General features: G+C 37.9%; 1 protein-coding gene across 3 annotated transcripts; it reads right to left on the bottom strand.

The window, feature by feature from the left end:
* Window positions 1-222: 222 nt before the first annotated feature.
* On the bottom strand, window positions 223-14,654 carry LOC311425216 (GTPase-activating Rap/Ran-GAP domain-like protein 3). Of its 3 annotated transcripts, none has more exons than XM_084500826.1 (8): window positions 14,595-14,654; window positions 13,766-13,840; window positions 13,239-13,342; window positions 12,685-12,796; window positions 11,876-11,974; window positions 8,152-8,268; window positions 7,256-7,428; window positions 223-390 (listed from the first exon to the last, which is right to left on the bottom strand). In XM_084500826.1, exons 5-8 carry the CDS (start codon window positions 11,922-11,924, stop codon window positions 289-291), a joined length of 441 nt encoding a protein of 146 aa, XP_084356952.1. In that variant the 5' UTR covers window positions 11,925-11,974; window positions 12,685-12,796; window positions 13,239-13,342; window positions 13,766-13,840; window positions 14,595-14,654; the 3' UTR covers window positions 223-288. The 3 variants fall into 3 exon arrangements, with proteins under 3 accessions (XP_084356952.1, XP_084356953.1, XP_084356954.1); XM_084500827.1 differs by lacking the exon at window positions 14,595-14,654 and adding an exon at window positions 14,327-14,468; XM_084500828.1 differs by lacking the exon at window positions 12,685-12,796.
* Window positions 14,655-17,672: the final 3,018 nt, after the last annotated feature.

The following is a 17,672-nucleotide window of genomic DNA, read 5'->3' as shown; positions in this document are numbered from 1 at the left end:
TAGCCCCTCCTCTGTACTCGCACTAACAGGTCCAAATCTTTCTTGTGCTGGGGGTCCAGACCTGGATGCAGTACTCCAAGTGAGGCCTCAGAAGGGCAGAGTAGAGGGGGGACAATAATCCCCTCCCTTAACTGGCTGGCCACTCTTCTGTTGATGCAGCCCATGATGCAGTTGGCCTTTTGGCCTGCAAGTGCACGCTGCTGGTTCATGTCAAGCCTTTTGTCCACCAGAACTCCCAAGTCCTCCTCTGCAGGTCTGCTCTCAATGAGTGCTTCTCCTAGTCTGTCCTTATATCTGGGATTTCCCTGACCCAGGTGCAGCACCTTGCACTTGGACTTGTTGAACCTCATCAGGTTCACGTGGGCCCACTTCTCCAGCCTGGAACTTCACCTGAAATGCAGAAGGAAAAAAGAACATTACACTTCCATACCAGTATCAGTTCTAAATACTTCCAATGAAAAGTTATACGGAAAAGTTATAAATATTATGCGGGGTGCTTTTTAACCCAAGTAACAAAGATCTTCCTTGTACTGTATCTTTCACTATAAATAGGCTAGGAGGAGGAAGAAATATGTCCACATTTTGCAGACTGACAACTTGGCTTACTGAGAAAAAGCATATTGCCTGTCTTAAAAACTGAAATTCAGATTCCTTTCTCTTTTCCTCTTCTGTCAACAGTGGAGCAGCAGATTTAAATACATCTAAATGAACAAGATCTACATACATCTTGCATTATCTAGTTGGTGTTCCTTTGTTTCTCTATTATTTATCCCTGTAGATCGATTGTTCACAGATCATGTTACACCAAATTTACCGTGCATTTATTAACTTTAAATTTATTAACTCTTTTGAGACTAGAAATACTTCTTGCCTTTAGTTTTCATTAGTTTAATTAGCTATCGATAGTTTAGCTGTTCATAAATGAAAGGAATGGCATATGTGAAGTCTGAAAGTTTTCCCACAATTTTATACCTCTTTTTGCTTTATAGTCTTGGCCATATTGCCAAAGACTCATTAAGGTAGTGAAGCTTAATTCTTCCCCTCCTACAGACATGATTTCTTCAAAAAAGAGCTGCTGAGCATTCAGAAGAGATACTATGGGGCAAAAGCTCAGCCAGGTGTTTCAGATCTCTGGATAAGGTTTCCATCTTCCAGACTCTCAGCCATGAAAACAAAATCTTTTAACAGATTGATTTCATTTTACTAAAGATAATAATCAAAGCTTCAAGCAGCCTGGAAACCATGTTACCTTCTGAAGAACAAAGAGGACATTCTGGTATTTCATAAGCCGTCGGTGCTTGAGGAGAACTTGAACTCATTTCCTTAGAACTGCTATGAGATGATCCCCTTACTGCAGCAGTAGCTTTAAAATAAATATCTGACTGAAATCACAAAGAACTCATCATTAGTACAGCAAAACTTTCTTAAACACTTGCTGAAGAAGAGCTTAAATGTTTGTCCACTATGTTCTATTGCCACTGTTGCTGTATTGCTGCTAAGTTAACTACAGCTGGCCACAGAAAGGCTATCTCACTGTAAATGGGGAGAACTTCTGTGATGTTCAGAAGAGCATTTGCCCTGTAAATAATCAAATGCTTCAGCTCTGCATTACTGCAAGCAATAAAGGACAGTTAGATCAATTCTAATTCTCACTGTACTCACTACAAGCTAAGAGCACACAAATTAACAGTTAATGCAAATCAGAAAATGTGTCAGTTTTGGTTTGGTTTGGGCTTCAGCAACTCTTTATGTGAATTAGGTCCCAACACCTCACAAATAGTCAAACATGCTTTTCTCGTGTCTTACCCTTGATGCTACAAGCTGAAGCTCAGGCACAACTACTGTGTGGACTAAGTTTCCACTCACCACTAATCGGATCTCAATGGAATCAGTAGTGAAGGCAAGGATAGAAGGGAAAGCACAGACTGCAATGAAACAAAAATTATTTTGCAAGGAAGAATGATTAATATAAATGTTTCTCAGATGCTCCCTGAAAACAATTCTTGAGTATCTGACCTACTCTGGTATCTCCCTTTCCTATGACAAGATTTGTCTACTGTACTGATGGACATTCAGATACAAGCCTGAAGAAAACTTCACTCTCCATGCCTGGCAGAATATAAACTGAATGGAAAATAAAAAACAGAAAAAAGAGAAAGGAAAAAAAAAAGTTAATCAGAGGAAAAACTTGGCCCCAAAGCTCCACTTATTAAAGATACCATATGCAGAATCTTAGCTGAAGTGGCATCATGAATGCAATGTTTAGAGAATCACAGAATCATCTAGGTTGGAAAAAACCTTCAAGTCCAACAATCAACCTGACCTACCAAGTTCCATCATTATATCCCTTGGTGTTGCAGGAAGCACGGCTGAAAGCATGACAGACACCAGTAGAGTCAGGTCATGCTCCATTTTATTGCCCGAATAGCCTAACTTTTATAGTGAACTTAACAGGGGTGGATAGTGTTTCACACAAAATTATTGGTCAAAAGCACTCAGACAAACAACTACAAGAAAACAACCCCACCTGCAAGAAAACAACCCCTCTTGTGATTAGCAGTCCCGTAGACCTTGTCCTTGAAGCCAGAGGCTGGTAACAATATTTTTCTAAATTCCTCAATTGGGCAGTGTGGGAACACTGTCATGGGAACTTGTCATAGTTGCCCTGGTAGCTTGGTTTGCTCAGCTGCAGCAAGCCATGGGATTTTTGCTGTTTCAAAAAATCCTTCAATACCTTGGTGTTGTGTCAACACCTCTCCAGGGATAGGGATTCCACCACTTCCCTGGGCAGTCCATTCTAATGGTTAACCACCCTCTCCATGAAGAAATTCTTATTTATAGGAGTTTATTAACCCATATTTATTAAATTTTATTATATTAAAAATAGATTTATGTATGTTAAATTATTTTTAATTTTATATTTATTCTTATATATTCCTAGCACACATGCTGCAATTCCACCAACAGCCAAGTGCAAGCCTAAACAGTAATGAAAAAAGGGTAAAAGAGGTATGTTCTTACCAACAGCATAAGAAACTTGATTCCAGCTAAAGTGAAAGTCGTAAGCCGATGACTGGACGAGTGGAGAACCTCCATTAAAAGGATACACCTTTCTATATTGGCAAACATCTGTAACAAAAAAAGGAAAAAAAGAAACCTCCAATATCTTACAGCACAAATGACAAACACCAACATTATAGGTAGATTTTACAGAAGTGTGGATAATACACAGATAAATAACAAACACTTATGTAGAAGTCCCTCTATATCTAAACAGACCATAAGGGAAATGTGCTTCCTTTGTGAATACATTTACAAGATACAAATAGTAGAGCTACATTTTAATAACTTGTCAGATTTCACAAAGTATTGTTCTGTTTCAGCAATCATCAGCTCCTTACTTTCTATGGATAGAGGAATAGTTAAGAACATTTCTGAAAGTGATGTAAGCAGAGCTGTACCCCTCTGACTGTAAGAACTACCCTTCAAGCAGCCACATACTAGCACAGTTTGTGTTCTTTGAGGATTGTAATACACATGGGATACTACAGATACCAAGATTTCATTAATCATAACTTGTGAATCTACTACTTCTCTATTTTTAGGTAAAATCCTTTTTTTTTCTTTTTTTTTTCTGTAATTGGTGTCCTTAAACTTAAACTACCTTTATATCCACAAGTGTAAAAAAAAGGTCTTGTTTGAAATCCAAACTTAGAACACTGTCAAATCATGTGTTTTCATACTTGTTCCATGATGATACTTTCATAACTGTAAAACTGTCACAAGACCAAAAAAGGTTTCGCTGTGACAGGGCCCTACAAATAGGGATTCAAGTTGCTGCAACCCTGTGCAACAGGCTTTAGGATCTTAGGATCAACCAAGTTTGTTAGCTTTGGCTCTGTGACGAGCCTACTAGAGTAGGACTGATTCTGCACAGAAGTACAGGTTTGGGAATTCACACTACTCTGTCTCAGACCTTTTAGTTCTGAAGCAGTACTGAGTGAACCAGAACTAGGTAGGATTTGTTAAACTACCGAAACCAATGAGGCCTCACAGAGCATACAAAGATACACTTTAGAGACTTTTTCCCTGGGGTACCAATCTAACGGCCAATGCTAGAATACATAGATGTATTTATCCTGTTTCCATCAATGCTCTCTTTGGAAAGGCAAATAGGACATGCCATCTGAAACAGAAAGTTGTGCTTTGTCCTTCAGCATCACCTCATAAAGGACGTTTCATACTCATAACTTTGATTTTCCTGAGGACTGAAAGCAAAACTACATGTGTACAGCACGGAAGAGCATATGCATATTAAACCCAAGGCCGTTTTATAAAAAGAGATTAAGAGAATTACAATTTTAAAATGTGCCAGCACAAAGAAGTGTGCAGAAGGAAAGAAAGCACAATGACAGAATGGGAAAGCACAAAGAAGAAAAGGGGTGGAATACTAATTTGTACATGTCCTAGAAACACCCAATGTGAGACTAGGCAAAGAATAATATAGATCTGAAGAAATAGGACTTTTGTGAGTAAGATGGTAATGTCTGTCCAATTACACACACCACAATAAAACAGTACTTCCATTTCTAGTCCTTCTAATATGCACTTAAATTGAAAAAAAAAATGTATTTTGAAATACTTTCCATGAAACACCGAAACTTTAAAATACAGATCTAAACTCCAATGAAGAAAGAATTACATGTTGAGATATTATCATTTCCAGTCTTCCCTAACTACTTACAGTTATAACATAACAGTAGGCCAGCTTCACCATCTTCATATACATCAATAGCTGCAACAAAATTTACTTGCAATGATAATAGGAAAGGGTAATGATCAGGCAGATAGGATACTGATGTTACTATGACCAGGTTTTGACTAAGAAGCAATCAAATCAGTTGGTGCACAATTACAGATAAAAGAAAAAAAAAAACAAAAAACTATTTCTTTTTTGTGATTCATTTTCAGGATGCCGATAGGATGGAAATCAATTTCTTTTGTATTCAATGCTGTATTTCAGTAATGCATATTCAATTTTGTACCTTCAGTATAAATACATACCTACAGTATAAAATGATACAAACATACCTAACTTACTTGACAATATAAATTTGGGGAAACTGAGTTATTTCAGGGTAGCTTTGAATTAACATGCTATGATAAAAATAGCAATTCTTTCCAAAAAGTGAAATCTAAAAAGCTCGACTGAAAATCATGACTAGCAGAAAGATCAAAAGTGCCAATTACTGGATCAAAACCACTAACAGGTACGTTGATTGACGTGGATGTACTTCAAGAATTACTGAATAAGCTGAATTTAGAAACTGAGAACCACTGCTGGATAAACTAAAATGTTTTTTGCATAGCATAGGCTACTTATATTCTCATACTTTAATCCTGTATTTGTCTTTTACAGTTAAATTAAAAGAAAAACAAGACACCCATAAGTAGTAGTATATACATTCAGAAAAGGAGACCTCCCTGATGAAACACTTAAGACTGGATTAGACAAATGTCTCCTAGACCACACTATTTGCTACTTGGGCAGGGCTGGAGATTGACTTCATGAACTTCATGGCTTTCCTTTGTGCAATAAAGTAGGTGTTCTCTTGATTTAAGACAAATATAAGGCAAGAACTGTTAAACAGACCTGGAAGCTTATACATATCAATAAAAACACATTTTGACCCATCCTTTGTAGCAACTGAAAGACATTTCTGCTTTGTGACCTGTGGAAATAATTTGGTAACCAATTTCAACAACACAAAAATCACTGGCACAGATCTAATTAACTTCCTGCTTTGTCTGTGTTCTCAAAGGAAATAAGGGTTACTGGGGAAGAGAACAGAGGGGGGCGATTCTTGACTGTCCACATTCTTTAATTGTATTTCCTTCTTAATCCAGATTAAAATAGATTCCCATTGCTGTGGAGAATCTTAACACTGCATTGCCAATGCTAGGAGTACCAACCCTCTTCATCATCAAATCTGAATAAAAACACAGATGATTTAAAAAAAAAATCAACAAGAAGCATCAAATCAAAAGAGACGTCCCTTATACCATTATGAGCAGAGAAGTCAACAGAACACAAGAGTAACCCTGCAAAAGGTTCTTCTTTTTTTTTTTTTTTTTTAAATTACGCTTAAAGCTATACATTCACATCCATATTAAGAAATTATTGAAATTATTTGATTTTCAAAATGCTGAAGATCATTATCTTCCCAGCAACAGGAAACATTTGAACCCTTTTCCAAAAATCAGGATGTTTACTTAAATCCCAACCCTATGTCCCAGTTAGTAAGATACAGTTAATGTATTACTTGGCTGGGCAGCAGTTTAGAACTAAGAGATATACACAAATATTTCAGTTTTAGTACATGCAAATAGGCAAATCTGAATAAGGTAATGGTGGCCAAAACCTGAAATTATTTTGCTGCAACCTCCTAAAGAATAAAACACTGAGACCATGAAGAAAAGACAAAAATCAAAATATTGACTAAGGAAGGAGAAAAAATGGCTTTGCATTTATACTGACAACAATATTCCAGAGCTTGAAACACAGGCTCTTTCCTAATATGTCATACCTTATAACTACCTCTCTTAGGAGTGATTATTATCACACATTCCAAAAGGAAAAAATGCCTCAGAGTACTCTAAAGTAGAAGTTAAAAAAGTGAAAAGTAAAGGAGAAGAGAGGATCTCCGTAAATGCTGCTCCCAGGAGGTCAGCACAGCATGGACCAATTCTGCTAGAAAATAGTTTAAATGCTAGAAATTTACTTTGTTTGCTTCAACATGATGCAGTCTATAGGACTCCCCAATACTTTCATTAACTAAATCAAACTGATGCTGATACTCCACACAGATCATATCGTCACTGTCTCCAGTAGGTCCATCCACCAGTGTCATAACCACTGGAGGGTGGTTATGACACTGGTGGCAGAAAGGCATATTTCCTATGAGATAAATAATAGTATTATTCTCTTTTTCAGGCTCTTAGTGTGAATATTGCATTACTCCATGAATTTACAAGGATGTAATCTAAGCAGAGAAGCATGATACAGAACAAGATGACAATTTAAGAAGTCTGAAATATTTCTTTGGCATATCAATGATGGATCTCCATCGTATTGCTTCTCACTTACATCTGTCTGGAGGTTCCAGACGATAAAATGCATGCTCTTTGCCTTTTTCCTCCACTAGCTGAGTGCTGCCCAGTCTGTAAAAGTGATTAGTGATTAGATTACACATACCCAGATGTACTGGAACTCGTCTACTGGAGATTCAGGTAATGACGGCAGAGAGCTGCTGGTTAAACTGTTGCATGGATTGTATTTCTTTGTGATGAGAAGTAGTTTGTTCCGAATAGCCACAACAATCCTCAGTTCACTGCCATGGTGAGTATTAATGGCATACAAATGGCAGCCTAAGAAAAAAAAAACAATTTAGGTTGTAAGTATTTGGGGTAAAGACTGTTTTTTTTTTTTTATTTTTAAATTTTTGTTCTGTATTTGTATGATGGTTAGTACAATGGGTATCTGATACCTGAGCACCACACAATTACAAACATCCCAACAGGATAATATTAAATTCTAGAAAAAGACAAAAGGCAGTAAGTCTTTTGAAAACTATTTCCCCCCTTACTCCTTTTGCAAGTAAAAGAGTAAATATATGTTTTTTTCTTTACTATTCTGCAGTTTCCAGCTTTCCAAGGAAGCTTGATGCTGAATATCGGAAAATGTTTACATCTACTAAAATAATCTGCAATACCCAAACTATTCTAAGCATTACTAATTAAAAAAAGATTTGCCATTGTTCTTCTACCTCACAGTGACCTTTATTTCAGTCTTACATCCATGCGTAATTTTTCTTACGCCCCTCAATCCTGAAAGCAACATATCTGTTTTTCACCAGAGCTTTTCATCAGCAGTGATTGCCAAGTAACATGGTATTTTTTTACCAAGTTCTCAAATGATAGGCTGGACTGTACCCTATGTTATTTTCACACATAAGCTTAAAGTTTGAATTAACTGTCCAGAGATAAAACTAAAGGTGAAAACCTACAACAGCCTCAAGGGAGCTAATAAACCCTGGCAACTACTGGCACAATACCACAGTGGACACTTTTAATACAAGATAATAAAGCTACCTTTTGTTCTCTCCAATTTATTTTCTCTGCAGTCATATTTGCTTCTTATCATCTGCTTTGTTTCTATATCTTTTTGGACAGCACTCAATCTGAAGACAAGGAGACGAGAGTCTTTTCCTGAAGATGGAGAAAGTCAGGAAACAGCAAATTAGAAAAAGACAGTGGTTTGAAATTAATACTTCCAAAGAGACGAATCACCTAACAGACAGCATTGCCATAAAAGCAAAGTTAAACAATTTTGCTTCTCTGAGTGTAAGCAGCAATGTGACAGGAAGACTGCTTGTGAACTCTATCTAGACTCTACAGTTCTAGTAAGCAATCCTTTCAGTTCACTAGCAGAGTTTCCCATCAGATGGTGCTGCGGCAATAAATAATAGGAGCCTCAAAACAGTGAAACCTACACTGCTAAAAGACGGTGAAAATACGACAGATACAAACTAAAGGCAAGGGAAGAAGGGTTAACTTTAAATTCTGGAACCATCCAGCCTAGCAGCTGATACCTGGATCCTTAACAGAGTCTGAAAACCTTTCGGATGCTGACTGGTTTTGCTTATCAGTTCTTCAAAGTTAGGCAAGTTAGGTTCAAGGCATATTCCAACTGCAAAAATAGCACAGCATCCACCACCACAGCTAAATGTTTTTTTCCACAAAGATAGACATAAGTGGAATACACAACTCCGAAATTTAAAATAAATAAATAAATAAATGATACACTACTATTTGCAGTTGGAAATAAGCTATTGTTAAGATTAGTTTCTTAACTAAAAGCCAAGTTTCTTAAAATGCAAGTAAAACAAGATTTTCTGACAAAAGTATACTCTCTTACTAGTCTAGCTGGTATAGCTGGAAACATAAGCACGCTTTCTTAATATACATGTATAGTCAGTGTGGATCCAACCGTAAATACAAAAGCAAGATCACATGTGCTGCCTTCAATTCTGATAATAGATAAACATGAATCAGGGCAGCTTCTGGAACCTTTATGACCTTCTTTTCCCATAGAAAGTGTAAGAGAAAAGAAGATGCAATGTTTCCTTAAGTCCACCACAACTTGAAACACTGATCAACCAGCAAATTCTTACTGTCAACACCGATAAAAGGAAAATGAAATATATGCAATCTCTCTCTTTTCAAGAACGTACATACAAGAATGCGTGCCTCCATGAATGAGTTCATGGAGGAAGAATGGCAAGCAAAATTCACCCTTTTGAAAGGAAGGCTAGAAAGCATAAGCTAAATCAAATGTTCAAGAACAGCGTTACTACTCATTAATTCAGCTCTGTCTCTTTGTCAGGTGTGTCCTATAGGATGCATCCTAGAGATTGCACTCCTCCATGTGTTCCTCTTTCAGGATACTAGTTGTTTTGCAAATGTCCCAAATAACCCCACTGCGGTGTTACATCTGTGGCTGCTCATGAAACTGACTATCATCCAAGCTTTTCTTTGGTGTCGTTTTTTTTAAGAGAGTTTTTCTTCACCTCCTACAGACTTGATTATTCCAAGTGAAGGAGCTCTTCTTCCTTCCCCCTCACCATGTCTAGGTGTTTCACAAAATAAGTTGTAGCAAAAAAATAAACAAACATGTTTGGAGGACAAAGTGGATCCACTTCTATAACTCATCTCTCATTACTAAGACAAATTTAATCAACATTAGAAAAGAGAGCACTGCTACCAAAGCAATTTCTGCATCTGTCATTAATACCAGATGTATTGTTGGTGCCTGAAATACCCCCTTCTTTTGGTATGCTGACCTGAAAAATCTCAGTGATAGCATTATCTTCAGTTCTAGTTTCACTGTTAACATTTCCTTTCTCTCAGAAATGCAGAGGGTACTAGAAAGCAGTAGAAACAGGATTTTCTTCTGAAATGAGCTACCTTAAAGTGATCTCAAACCTGGTTGTTAGAACTGAGTGCTGGATAATACCACATTCTATGGGAACATTTTCATAACACAAACATCAGTCTTTCTGCTTGAGTCTTAAAATACCAGTTCTACATCGATGCACTTGAAGTACATCAGAAGGACGCATTTAAAGTACATACAAAGTTAACCTTTTAATATATTATTGTATCCTAAAAACCCATATAGTCTTTAATACCAATTTGTACACCCAATATAAGATTGCTTTTACCCATCTAACATTTAACTAGACTAAGGCATAGTCTGAAAATAAAGGGCAATGATAACTTCCACTCCAGATCTCAGTTTCACTATGGTATACAAATACAAAACAAGAGGCAAGGATACTAGCAAGAACAAAAGACCTTTCTCTCCTCTAAATGATTCAGAAAGCACCCACAACAGCATTCAAAAATCTCTTCAACTTTTTACACAAAAACTCTTTATCAAAATATGCTTGAAGCATCATGAATTGATGCCAGTAATGCCTAATCCTGTTACCTCAAAATGGCTTGTAACATCTCTCTCTTCAGGTTTAACCAATCATCACAGCGTTTTGACTATTAAATGCAATTATCTATTCTAGAAGTTTCATAAACTAAGCTTCAGATACAACTACCCTTTTCAGATCTTCAAAAATGTCACCCACCCGCCAGGTGTCTTCAGAGATGACTGCAAATGCTTCTCAGGTAATCTCAGCTGGTTCTGCAAGGGTTCCAGGATGAATTTCATCAGGTCCAGCCAAAATGGGCAACTCCCAATGATATGAAAGGAACCACATTTTACCCTTAGCTTGGGTAAATGTCACTTCAGCTAATATTGAGCAAACAGACATAATGTGGTAAAAAACAATAAAACAACCAGATTTCTAATTATTTTATCTGTGTTACACATACAGATCCTGTTCTTGCACTGTCCGTATTCACTTCACAGACTTTTGGGTAAAAAGTACCTAACTGAAAAAGTGCATATTTTAGGGACATTTAATCCTTTTGAAATGAGGGTAAAAAAAAAAAATAAAAAATTGTTTGGACAGACGGGTTTTAAGTTTTTTTTTTTTTTTTTTTTTTTTTTTTTTTTTTTTTTATACCAGAATATTCAAGAGAATATAATCTATAGCACTAGAATGTGGTTACACATCACAGAACAAAAACCAATAACACATTTGGTAGAACAGTGACAGCATAAGTAATTTCCTCCACATTTTTGTACAACTGAACAAACACATTATTCAGCTAGGGAGATTTCCAGAGTGTTGAGTTCTAAGAGTAGCTGGAGACCATCTATATACTGGTGGATGACAAATCTGACATGCACCAGTAATGTCTACCTTCAGCCCAGAAAGTTAATCATATCCTGTGCTGCACAGAAAGAAGTGTGGCCTAGAAGGTCGAGGGAAGTGATACTCCCCCACTCCACACTGCCCCTGTAAGACACAACCTGGAGTACTGTGTTCAGCTCAGGTGCCCCCAGCACAAGAAGGACATGGACCTGTTAAAGTGGATCCAGAGAAGGGTCACAAAAATGATAAGAGGGCTGGAACACCTACAAGAAAGTAGTGGAAAGATCTGAAAAAGAGAACAATAAACTCAGAGCTCAAAAACCTAATTACAATAATTAAGAATAGCTATGTGATGTGACAAAAGGTGATTATATAAATCTAGTGCTGTGGGAATTAAAATTCTACAGCATGCTTCCAAGTTAAAAAACAAAAACAACTCTTAAAGAAAAGCACCTAAGGCATTCCCTTCTACTGGTATGTCTGCCAAATAAACAGTTAAACAGACATTCAAATAAGAACCAAATAACAAGGACCTCTCCTACCTTCGTCTGTTCGGGCAATCAAAAGATCCAGAGCTTCCAACACATGCATCTGCTTTATTTGGAGAGTTTTATCAAATACTTGAACTGATGGCTGATCATCTAAAAAAGAAAACACACATATTTCTTTAAAATTCTGCTAAAATTTGGTAGTCAATGGTTCTGAACTATTTCTTTCTAATAAAATAAGTCTTGTTTTTTCTCACAAAAATGAAACATTCTGCACAAAGCTCGTATGTATGCTGCAGCATCATAACCAGTACTTCCTTATAGGAGTGTTTTATCATTGCCATGGATGAAATTATGCAACTGAAGCCTGAAAGGGACCTTTGTTTTGAATTCTGAAAATTTTCACTGATAACTAACTTCATTCCCTTAGTCCCAATGGCCTTATGTGGCACACAGAAGATAAGAGGTCAAACTAGTAAAAGCACTGCTATGGAAGAAACAGGCTTTCATCACCACATAAGCCTTGTGCTTCATGTTCATTAGTATCATCCAGGGCTAAAAAATCCAGACGCTCCTTGAGTTTGGGTTTGACTTCATAAATCTTTTCAGATGGCCAAGATAACAGCATCTGAAATAACAAAACATTCAGAAATCTGCACAAAAATTGGCTCCAAATAAGAATTCTGATGCAGAGAAAAAATCTGCAGCTAGATTACATAAATGTAATAGATTCACTTGGATTGGTACTCTCCTTGCAGGTGAGGACTTACCAATTACCTAAACAGAGCTTATGAACATTTATTTTGAAGAAAATGGTCAGATACATAAATAATTGACACAAGAACACAGCATCATTTACTAACCATCAATTAACAAGATGCCAGCATCTGTAGAAACCAGCAAGGACTGGCCCCAGGAATCTGCACAGACAACTTCATGAGGAAAATTACTGCAGAAAGATTGGGACTCCCAAGGCTATGATGTAACATAAGGGATGCATATTAATTATACTAAGAAATACTGACCATATAGACACGAATGAGATAAGACAGTGACATGTAAGAACACGTAAATACTTTTGGCAGGGTACATTTCTTAAAAGTATATTTTTTGAATTTGAAATAACAAAATCTAATTAATTTTCTTGCAGAGAAATACTCTCCCTACCAATTGGATTTGGAGACTAATAAGTATGATACACTCTTGGAACACTGGAATTAAAACCCAAGCAGCTGATATTCAGTGCAACCCTGGAAATTTCTTATTAAACAATTAAAATACAGACTTAAAATATATGCACCACCATGCATATACAGTTTGATTTCATTTCATGGTTCATTTGTGATATTTAGACATGGTACTGCTAAAACTACTTTTCCCCCAAATTGTTCTTTTGTCATGTGTTCTCTGTACTTACCTCCTAAGTTCTGTCCCCTCTCCCCTCTCTTCTCTAATATTAAGTATTAAGCTGCAGTCTGAAATTCTACAAGCACTTCTGAAGCTTCTATATATAAGATGCACCTAGAAAAGTGTAATTTACATTTTTCACTCCTATGCCTTGTAAAAAAAATGTAGTTACAGGAAATAAAAACACAACTAAATTTTGCTTTAAACTTGATAAAGATGTTAAAATAATCAAAAGATGATTGGTTATGGAAAATATATATATATATTTTTTTTTTCCATGAAATATGCTCAGATATAAAAATATCCAGACTTGCATTAGCATGAGAAGTACTACTACCTTCAGGCTCATCCTTTATTCATTTGCTATGGGCTGAAGAATCACTTTAACACACTATACGTTACAACTTTGCTGCTATAGTATCTAATCAGAAAAGTAAATAAACAATATATACAACTGATATACAGTGCCATGCTCAATTGAATTTAGTGTTTTTTTTTTTTTTTTTGAACTCTCCTTACACAAATGGGTTCACTCACCTCCTTTTTACAGAAGCTGGTGGTTGCCAGGGTAGGTGATGTATCCCCTTTCACAGTGGTTTTCAATTTCAGCGCCTAATACAAACAGGTATTTTAATTAAATTAAGCTTTTGTCACTAATATATAACCTAAAGCCTAAGAAGAAAGGACAACTTAGGATGACAAAGTAGTTTACAGCTTGGAATTGCTATTACAGTTATTAAGAAAGAAGAATTATCTATACCCTGAAGAAAGACTGCACTGATCACTATGGAGCTGCAGCCAAAGCCTACATAGCTTATAAAAAAAATGGAAGCTCAAAATATGAAGTGTCCAACATAGTAATCAACAAAACGACAGAATGAAATCATAGAATGGCTTGGGTTGGAAGGGACCTCAAAGATCATCCAGTTCCAACCACCCTGCCATAGGCAGGGACACCACTCACTAGATCAGGTTGCTCAGGGCCTTGTCCAATCTGGTCTTGAACCAAGGATGAGGCATTCACAACTTCTCTGGGCAACCTGTTCCAGTGCCTTGCCACCCTCCAAGTTTCCTCCTAACCTCTAATCTAAATCTCACCTCTTTTAGTTTAAAGCCATTCCCCCTTATCCTGTCTTTATCTGATTAAGAATAGTTGTTCCCCATCTTTTTTTTTTACGTCCCCTTTAAGTACTGCAAGGTTGCAATGGGGTCACCCCGGAGCCTTCTCTTCTGTAGGTTGAAAAGCCCCAGCTCTCTTAGCCTTTCTTCATAGGAGAAGTGTTCCCTCCCCTTGAGCACTTTTGTAGCCCCCCTCTGGACCCGCTCTTAAAAGATAAACATCCTTCTTGTTCTGGGGGGCCCAGACCTGGACACACGACTTCAAGTGGGGCCTTAGAAGGGCAGAATAGAGGGAGACAATCCCCTCCCTTAACCTGCTGGCCATTGTTGCGAGGACATTTGTTGTCGACGGAAGGAAGACACAGACGCTCAATATGAGTGATCAGTGAACTTCGATTTATTGGATAGCTCAGTCGTCTTTTATCTAATTCAATATAATTAGCTCATACATATTGTAAAAGCTAAGCTCATGATTGGTTAATGCATTTCTCTATTCTATCAGCTAGTTTCCCACCAAAATAACACAGTTAGTACTTTCCCAGCATACCAACAGATATCATGTTCTTGTACCTGAAACCTCCCTGAAACCTCCCTAAAACCTCCCAGAACTTACATTCCTTCCCAGGCCGCATTTACGTATTTTCTCAGGCTTATTTACGTACTTTCTCAGGCTCATTTGAGCTGTGTTCGATACTTTGTTAGCTCGCGGCCTCCTAGCTGTGCAATGTTCACATGGCCTACTTCGCTTAACCATTCCTCCACAATTCCCCCGTTTTTATTTTGGGCTACAAACACCTTCTCTGTGAGTTGTTCTAATTTCCTAGATAAGCAGCTAAAGACTACCCGTGCAGCAATTATAATCAATACAATTATAAGCAAAAGGCGAAGTCCCTCTTTGACTAAGTTAAAAACCCATCCCCCTACATTTCCAAAGACAGATTTAAGCCAATCATCAAACCAATTATTTTGTATTGTAATTTTTTGTGTATGATCCCTTAACCATTTTAATTGATTGTGAATTGATTGCCCATGATCAGAGAGATTAAAGCAACACATTCCTTCTACATCTTCACACCCATGTCCTTGAGCTAATAACAAGAAATCAATAGCGGCCCTATTTTGTAATACAGCATGTCTTATGCTCTCCATATCTTGCGACATTTCAGAAAGAACTTGTGTTGTTACATTTGATTGTTTAACAGCCCAACAAGCAAGCTTATTAATGTTAGTCAAAGCATGTGCAGTTCCCACACCAGGCACTAAAGAAGCAAAGAATCTTCCTGCTGGGCCCCACAGTTGTACCCCATCATTACAGTCAGAACCCAAAGTTTTTAATTCTCGTTTAATTCTTCTGCTCCCTGTCGAGTTCTGCCACGAGTGCAAATCTGGAACGAAAAGTGTGAGTTGTCCTAGGTAACACGGACCCCCAAAAGCACTAGCTGGTATTCCTTGCCATGCACGGTCCCCACCGATTAAAAACATACCAGGTGGCAAAGCTTTGGCCTGACTTTGAAACCAGATCGAATTGGTGTCACCTATTCCATACGCCACAAATGGTACACTAATGTTACCGGTGTTGTTCCATCCACAGTAATGTCCATTGGCCTCAAATCCAAGGGTCCTCGATGTTATGTTGGTCCAGTGCGTTTTATTTTGTTTCCCTTCATGGAGTACAAAGCATGTTTGTGTCCAGTTACTACTGCTATTCCCTACTACCACAGACCCCAGGAGATCCAGTTCTTGAGGGTCCCATGGCAATGAGTTATTAAGAGCTTGCAGGGCAGCAACTACTCCATCCGAGACGTTAGCAGAAAGGGATCTACTGAGTAGAGTAACACTGGCAGAATATGGTGCTAACATTTCACTCAGTTCCTTTGGATCCCCTATTGGGACCCCAAATAAGCATGTTCTAAAAGGATCAGATGCAGAAGCAAGAAACAGACAAAATGAACTTTGTCCGGTTTCATTAGCCCAGGTGACCCACATATTCTGCTGAGGGTCAATCTTCCCTAAGATGGCAGTACCATGTCCAGCCATTATTATAACTGATAGCATAATCAAAGTCCCTTGTTCTGTTACTTCAGCCATGATCGTTGTCATCCTCTTCTTTCTTCGATGGCTGGCTTTACACACCGACTAGGCACCCAGGTCGGACCTGTAGGGGAAGAGATACATACATAACCTCGTCCCACATAAATCACATCAGCAGGCCCTAACCATTGCCCTGTTTTCATATCTCTGTACAATACTCTCATAGCACATTTATTATCATTTTCAGATTTAGTATAATGACGTGCTACAGGTGGTTCGTCATGTTCCCCAAAAACACACAAATGATTCAGAACAAATAGAGTCTTGTCCACCCTTTCTCTAACATCAATAATGTCTTTAAACCTTTCTAAATATTGTTTAACTGTTCCATTAGCCCTTTCCACAATAGCCTGACCAGTTGGTGAATGTGGAATACCAGTAATATGTTTAATGTCCCATAGTTCCATGAATCGCTTGAGTGGCCCACTAACATAGGCTGGACCATTATCAGTCTTTATAGTCTGTGGTACTCCCATTACTGCAAAACAACTGGCAAGATGACGTCGTACATCCCGAACTTTTTCCCCAGGCTGCGGTGTAGCCCAGATCATGTGACTATAAGTGTCTATTGTTACATGCAGATATTTCAATCGTCCAAATGCTGGAACATGAGTGACATCCATTTGCCACACTTCATTGGCTTTAAGCCCTCTTGGGTTTGTCCCGACTCCAAGTCCCACCCCTGAGTTATAATTACTACATATTGGACAAGCTTTTAGTATCGCTTGTGCATCAGCTCTAGACAGTTTGTAAGCCCGCGCAAGTCCCTTAGCATTCTGGTGAAAAATAGCATGAGCCTCCCGAGCTCTGCAGAAGGGAGATAATGGCGCTTCAGTGGCTGGAGCGGCAACTAATTTATCCGCCCGAGCATTGCCTTCTCCCAGTCCTTCCACCCATTGGTGACTTCGTATATGTATCACCGCATAGGATTTGCTTCTCTGCGCTATAGCAAGCTGTAAGCTAGTTAATAGTTCTGCAAGGCGTTCGTTTTTTACATCTCTTAAGGCAGAGTCCTCTATACGATTAGCTATACCTACTACATACAGAGAATCAGATACTACATTTAAAGGGGCATCTTTCCATTTTATAAATGTCCATACAACTGCATAGAGCTCTAATGTCTGTAATGAATCGTTGTCCTGGCCCTTTAAAATTTGATGTTGCCAGCCTTGTTCGTCTTTCCATGTTATTGCAGCAGACTTGGAGCGCTTCCCAGCGTCCGTGAAAACAGTTA

This window comes from Aythya ferina (genome assembly GCF_964211825.1).
Source record: "Aythya ferina genome assembly, chromosome: 29".
Taxonomy (NCBI): Eukaryota; Metazoa; Chordata; class Aves; order Anseriformes; family Anatidae; genus Aythya; species Aythya ferina.
The sequence above is the reverse complement of the archived record's forward strand: the minus strand, read 5'-3'. Positions and strand labels throughout refer to the sequence as shown.